The 7500-nt window shown below is 44.7% G+C and overlaps 1 protein-coding gene across 3 annotated transcripts in view; it reads right to left on the bottom strand.

The window, feature by feature from the left end:
- The window catches only part of LOC308382184 (uncharacterized protein), a 16975-nt gene that overhangs the window by 7713 nt on the left and 1762 nt on the right, over positions 1-7500 (bottom strand). For all 3 annotated transcript variants that reach the window (XM_080859872.1, XM_080859873.1, XM_080859874.1), the window contains exons 2-5: positions 2061-2123; positions 1911-1964; positions 1050-1091; positions 927-965 (exon numbers count right to left, since the gene is read on the bottom strand). In XM_080859872.1, coding sequence (XP_080715998.1) covers positions 927-965; positions 1050-1091; positions 1911-1964; positions 2061-2123 — 198 coding nt within the window. The remainder of the gene's footprint in view (positions 1-926; positions 966-1049; positions 1092-1910; positions 1965-2060; positions 2124-7500) is intronic.

The raw sequence follows: 7500 nt of genomic DNA, 5'->3' as shown, positions 1-7500 counted from the left end.
GCCATTCCACTCTGGTGAAGTCAGTTCAAAACACTACTGTATTAACCTGTTACTGTGATGAGTAATGGCATTTATGGTTCCCCCACAGAACCACCTATTTACATGATCACCACAATATCAACACATTTATAAATACTACATTTACATCTATACATTTCCAAATGTAATGTACATTTAAATGCCTCAGTGCACGGTATTAAAATAAACTGAAATTCAGGGAAAAGGTACATGTAAATACAAATATATAACTGATACATAATCAATGTAGAAAACAGAAAAAAAATTTCCATGCATTTACCATATTTACCAATGACAGAAAAAAAAAAGTTTGTGGATCTATCCTGAGGTTTTGATTGGTCCATGGCGCTTTTATCTATCTATCCTGAGGTTCTGATTGGTCCATGTTCCTTTTATCTATCGAGCCTGAGATTCTGATTGGCGACTTATTCTGAGCCCGATCATGTCCTCAGTATTTAGACCCGTCTGCTTGCTGAGCTTTGCCATGCTTTTTTTTTGTCACAAAGAAAAAGGTAAACAAACATCATGGCCATTATCAGCCAAATATGACATTTGGCCTCCCCTTCTCTTAAAATCTCTTTTTCTTTACCTTGTGTCTCCTGCATTTTTTTATCACTGTTGTTGAGCTTAAGGGCTTGCTGACATGTAAATAGTCCAACACATACATGTAACATATCACTGTAAAATAGTTTTTTCTGAAAACATTTAAATAATTTAATTTCAGATTGAAAATGTGTCTGCTGTGGCGGTGCACTTTCCTTCCTAATGATTTAGTTCAATAAGTGACTACCTCTAATTGTTGAACGCTGATTGTTCCGTTACTACTTTGCTTACCATCCGTCACTAATCACACACTCTTCACGCACTGACCACACACTGTTCACACACTGATCACACACTTAACTTACCGCCTGCGGCCGTTGGCGGTTTTGTTGTTTTAGATTCACCTATAAAAAAAAACCACACAGATAACTGAACCAGAGTTCACACACTGATCACACACTGATCACACACTGACTGTCTTAACTCACCGCCCGCGGCTGGTGTCGTTGGATTTGCTGGTAGGGACTCACCTACAAAAAGAAACACATATAACTAAACCACTCTTCACACACTGACTGAAAAAAGAAACACAAATAACTAGGGCTGTCAATAGATTTAAACATTTTTACTAATCAATCGCACATTTTGAAATTCATTAATCTAGATTAATCGAGTTTAAAAGTTTGTTTTTCTTCGTAAGACTATATCTTATAAATGAATGAGTAATCACCTCGGACAGCGTGTATTTTAGACACTGTTGTTTAATTTGTTTTACTTCTAATGCAAAAGATCTCAATTTCCATACATTGTGATAATATGAGCCGGGTAATTGTCATTGCTGACTGACGTCCAGGGCGAAGCTGGCAGCTTGCTCTCGCCGTCATTCAAGGAATGTCTAATGATTTGTGGTTCGCTTAACTGAAAAAGTGTTATAAGAGTTGAAAAAAAGATTTCTTTGGGCTGTCTCTGTCTATGTATTCGCCTTGCTTTTATAACTGCTGCCATATCAACGTTTTCAGACTCAATGGAAATGCGCTTCCTGGTTAAGACGTGCTTTTATGAGGCGGAGAATTATCCCGCAAATTAGAGACGAGCGCTCGTCAGGCAGTTTTAGTAAATACCACGCAATACATCATTAGGCGCACTTAACTTCTCTCCTCCCATATATCTGCGCAACACGCCCACGTTCCTTATACCCTCCAATCTTGTTGCAGCACACACCCACAAAGCGTTAATATGCGCCTTTACTCAAATGCGCCTCCTTTGTAAAGGAGGTGTACACCCGCTATTTCACGCCTGAAATGGGCGCAATCCTGTTAGTAAATCAGGCCCTGACTGTCTTTACTCACCGCCTGCGTCTGTGGCTGGTGGATTTGCTGGTGGATCTGTTGGTAGAGACTCACCTACAAAAAGAAACAAATATAACTGAACCTCTGATCACACACAGACTGAAAAAAGAAGCAAAAATAACTGGTCACACACTGACTGTCTTTACTCACCGCCTGCGTCTGCTACTTGTGACGGTGGAGTTGCTTCGGGACCAGACGGATCTTCGGAGTGCACTGTGAACAGGAAAGGAGGAGGCAAAAACGGAATGAAACATTACAAAACAGTTTCACTTCTTGGCGTGTCATGCCAGCTAGTTTTGTATCTTTCACATTTTGGCGTGTCATGCCAGCTAGTTTTGTTTCCAAGGTGTGTCATCTGATCTTCTCACTGCACAGAACACTCGAGCTGAAGGCTACAGTGTTGCCCCGTGTCTGATTTAGGTTCTTGCCCATGATGCATCACTTCTCTGAGTGAAAGGAAGGCTGATGCAGTGTAAGAGAGAGGTGCTGTGGCTTGGCCAGCTCTAGTCAACATCAGAGACCATATTTGTGTCGCCAGATGGATATTAACACACATAGTATTACACATTACATATTATAAACATCAGTTAAAGTATGTTACCACATTATTACACATTAGCATGTATGTCTGGATATTGATTTATACATTTCAAATGGCATTAATACTGTAATCATTCCCACCTACAGTTACCAATAGATATACCCATCTGGAGATAACAACACTGAAATGTGGATTTGGAGTAAGTGGAAACCAAGAAAGCATCAAGGCCATTTGCAAAACCCACTCTGTCACTTGGGGGATAAAAAACACGTAGACACACATCTGTGTCTGCTGTCCGCTAAGCAGTATTGCTAGGCTGATATTTGGAGTGAGTAGAGAAGTGCAAAAACCTGAGGCTGAAATGAATATGGCTTTAGACGGTCACTGACTGCTAAATACCATCACAAGGAATCTATTTCTCTGAGAGATGACAAATCACCCAGGGCTTAATTGCTTATGTCACTTCTGGTCTAAACGGTCACCACTTTCATGTCATCAGGCGAGATTTTGTACTTCCTGATTGGCTCTGGTCCACAGGCCAGTGCTGCTGCTGTGTGGTAGACTTCAAAATGGCCGCCCCGACCTGTGTGTATGTCACACCCCGAGCAAGAGTGTAGGCCTCCAGGGTCACCCGTAAAACACTCTGGATATCCTGTCCGTGTGGCCAAGGCTGTGAAAAATGGCTTCCTGCTATTGAGCGAAGTATTGTTACCGCCAGCCCCGACCCCACTCCTCCTGTCTGGCCAGTACTCTGAGGAGTGTGGGGTGTGTGGGGGGGGGCAATCCTGCAATCTGTTATCTGCCCCCACCAGGATGGCAGGTAACAACCCCTGCCAACCTCTCCCCCCCCCCCACACACACACACACACACACCCAAACATACCATAGACAGTCAAAGTAGACGGAGCCGCTCCACAGGGTTTGAATGGAGAGCAGTGAAGCCTGATTATGGACTACTTCCTGTTGGGCCTCTACTTCCTGTTGGGCCTCTCGCTGACCGTCTACTGCGGCTACAGCAGCTTACGCCCAGTTTGGGGATGTAAAGCAATGGGCGCCCCCAAAATGTGATTTTGGCTGACTTTCTTTCTCATTGGGACATATACAAGTTAGTCAGAAAATACTTAAGACAAGCACATTTTAATTTCACATCTTAATGTAGGCTAAGTTGTAGAAGGCCCATGTCACTTTTGGGGGGAGGGGGGGTGATTACACTGCCCACACCCATCTTTGGAGTAGATCTCCAAGTTAAACACAAAGGAATATCCACGATTGGCTATGGACTCTCATTTTGTCAGTATGATATAGTAGCATGGGGTGTGAGCGTTTAACCATTTTCCCCTATCAACAGTTTGAAGTACGTTTACATTTCTTACTAGTTCTGTTTGAGGCTAAATGTTATCTTACAGAAACAGTAGTCTAGCTCTGTTTAATTAGCGCACCTACAAGGCTCACTGGCCAAACTCTGGCATAGCGACAACAAACACAATACAACAAAACCTTACGGATGGCCAAATAGATTTTCAGATTCCTCTTACATTTTGGTTAGTTCTCTCCTGTCCGATTAACTGACCCAGGTTTGCGACGCTTTAACGTAGTTGGAGGAAAACGTTTATTATTATGCAACCATAAAGTGAGTAAGGAGGTTTTGGTGCGATCATACAGCACAACACACACACACACACACACACACTCACACACACACTCACACACACTCAACAGTCATAAATAGGGACAGAATGCTTGAGACGTAAAGTTAATTCATGTCAAAAAAGCTGAAATGAATGGAGGTCAGGACCAGGCTAATGCTATGTGGGCGTGGGCTTCTCATGCGGAAAGGCCCTCCCATAACTGGTATGCATTTCGAACGCTTGATTACCCCCTTGCTCCAAACACAACGCTGTGTGTGTGAGGGGGGGCTCATGTAAAACGGACCAGGGACAGGGAGGAGTAGCTAAGGAGGCAACCAGGAGCTCTTCTTCCTCTTATTCCTTCGTCCTCTTAGAAGGAGTTTCTTTCCCACGATGCAACACTTCTCTGTGCCAAAGGGAATTTGATGAAGCTGAATGCAGATCGGCCATGGCCCTAATCTGGCCAGTGCTTATCCACACCAGATGCTACAGTCTTGTGCATCATATATTAACATATATTAACATATATTATACTTATTATACATATATTATATTATATATTTCTATAATACAACACAGTTACAGATTAACGCTAGTACTGTTAGGGAGTCATATGATTAGGAAGTGGCACTAGAAACTATGGATGCAACCAGGAGATGCAGGAGGTCCTGTTCCTGTTTTCCTGTCTGCTAGCAGGGAGAGATTTAAAGAAGGAAACATCTGGTATGCGACAATGTGTCTCTACGTGTCTTCAAAGACCAAGCGCTGTGTTCTTGGTGCTTCTGCGTTTGCCTAATTCACTCTCTTTGTAACCCCATCAAGCATCAGTGCAGCTCCTGTTGCTGAGACGAGAGGCTTGTTGTGTTGTTGTTGCATTGTTATGTCAAGTCTAATCATGATTGATTGTCATGGCTGAGCCGTAAATGATGGGTGTCCCCAGGAAATCATTGGGAAGATTTGTCCCACCTTCATTAACAGATCGCTTTAATTTCTCGTCGTGTTTTGGTGCGAAGAGTTTGAAAGCGGGCTTATGCATGCATATGTGTGTTTGTATGTGTGTGTGTGCGTATGTGTGTGTGTGTGTGTGTGTGTGTGTGTGTGTGTGTGTCTATGTGTGTGGGTGTGTGTGTGTGTGTCTATGTGTGTGGGTGGGGGCGGGTGTGTCTGGGTGTGTGAGAGAGACAGAGAGAGTTAGTGAATGAATCATGAGCTTAAAATGTCAGCAGGAAACAGGAAGAATGACAAGAAACGCTAGCCAGAGCCACAGCATAGTGGAGTGTGTGTGTGTGTGCGTGTGTGTGTGTGTGTGTGTGTCTGTGTGTGTGTGTGAGTGTGTGTGTGTGTGAGTGAGTGAGTGAGAGTGTGTCTGAGTGTGTCTGAGTGAGTCTGAGTGAGTGAGTGAGTGAATGTGTGTGTGTGTGTGAGTAAGTGTGTGTGTGTGTGTGAGTGAGTGTGCATACCTAGCTTGCTAGCAGGAAACAGGGCGCAAGAAGCCCCTTAGTATGCCAGCATGAATGCGTGTTTGTGTGGCCGCTTGTTGAAACTCTAAGCCAGACAGTATTGCCCATTGAATGCCCCACACCCTGGGCAGGCTGCTTTTGCCCCTGGGTCTGCTAAGGCAGCATTCAGAGGGACAGATTGGCACTGATAGGGGGCACATTACGGCATCAGGGGACAATGACACCCCCCCTCCCCGGTTGCGATTCGTCACAGGACGCTAAGGCCAAAACAAACAATTTCCCAAATTTTTTTTCCACTGGGACTGCCAACACTCTTCTGAGGCCCTCAACTGCTCGGGGTGGGGTTTGGGGGAATTTGTGTGTGTGTGTGTGTGTGTGGGGGGGGGGGGGGTTCTATGGACAATCTGATACTTTACAGATCTCTGGAGTGGGCTGACTGTGTGAATTTGGTCACCAGTCACAGTCTAAGCCTAATTTACGTCAATTCAATCCTAACTTGCATCAGATTTTTCACAATTCAATCTCAATCCTATCTTCATTTAAAGAATTACACAAAGTTCAGATCTAACATGGCTTTTGTCCATTCATGCAACAAAGCTAAAGACGCCACAGCTTATCGCGGCAATGGTAGGGTCAATCCTGTGACTCTTTACACGGTAAGATCTATGGGCTGAGGCAGATGCTATATTTTATGTTTATTTTAGTCCCGCCACAAAATGCAGCTACCCCAGTAGCAAACAGAACATGAAGGGTTGTTCAAAGAGATGCTCTCTGACCCCAGCTTAGATAAGGTAGGTATATCTGTCATTTCCAGGCAAACGCGCTATTTGAAGAAATACAACTGAAATGGAATCCCAATATACAAGAAGCCCCAAAAAAAGCCCTGCCCAGTAACCTGGGGTGTGATCACTCTACAGCCGACACGAGAGCGACGGCCACACCCAGACTCTATGGTCCCGAGCCCCCGATCAACAGCGTACATGATGTCCCGACCCAAGCACATCCATTCCTTTCATTTCACAGACACACACAGAACCGCTTTCCCTAACTGCCACGTGTGTCTGCTGACGAATTAGGAGAGGGGTCTAGCACTTTCTACTCTTACTCTCAAAAACTCAGCTCCAGAAATAAACCACACATACACATTATTTGTTATATGTAAGTAGTACTTTGACACTGTGGAAACATGTGCAGTACCGCTCTGATATGCAGACTCCTGATTGCAGTGGTTTCAGTCCTTTCCTGTTGTTATCAGTTGGGCTGCAGAGATTAACCACTTTGCAGTCCGTTTATTTTTCCTGCTAAGTGCTTGGAGAAGTTGTCCTGGGACTGTTCTTAGGCTACACAGTGAGCCTTGGGGATGAACGCGTGGTCGGTGAATTGTTAAAACCTTTAAAAATGAACTGCAGCTTTTCAATGGAAATAAAAGACACTAGAAACACCTAAACATCTGGTACTTTCCGGCTGAAGTCTAGGCCTATCATTGCCATGCAATCAGCCTGTGACAGATGTGGGGTTTCAGTCCTTTCCTGTTGTTGGCGGTCACTCCCTCGCTCTCTCGCTCGCTCACTCATTATGCCCGCTGCGCTGCGTCTGACTCACGGCCACTTTTGTCCCACCAAATACCCGCCGGCGAGCGAGCGGGCGGTGACGTGGGAACGGACCAGAGGGTGCCGGCGGCGCGGACATACCACTGGGCTTATCGCGGGTCGGCTCCAGCGGAAGAGCCCCCTTAAGCCCGCTTGATGTGGCTGGAGCAGGTTCAAAGTGATAACGCCTCCGCTACGATGACTCGCACTAGTTGCTGTGTGTGAGTGTAAATATGACTCCGATGCAATACCATCACAGGATATACAGCTCACACTGCACAGTAATATGTACACACACACTGCACAGTAATATGTACACACACACACTGCACAGTCATATGTACACACACACACACACACACACACACACAC

This window comes from Sprattus sprattus (assembly GCF_963457725.1).
Source record: "Sprattus sprattus genome assembly, chromosome: 21".
Lineage (NCBI taxonomy): Eukaryota > Metazoa > Chordata > Actinopteri > Clupeiformes > Clupeidae > Sprattus > Sprattus sprattus.
This window is presented reverse-complemented; position numbering and strand designations above follow the sequence as displayed.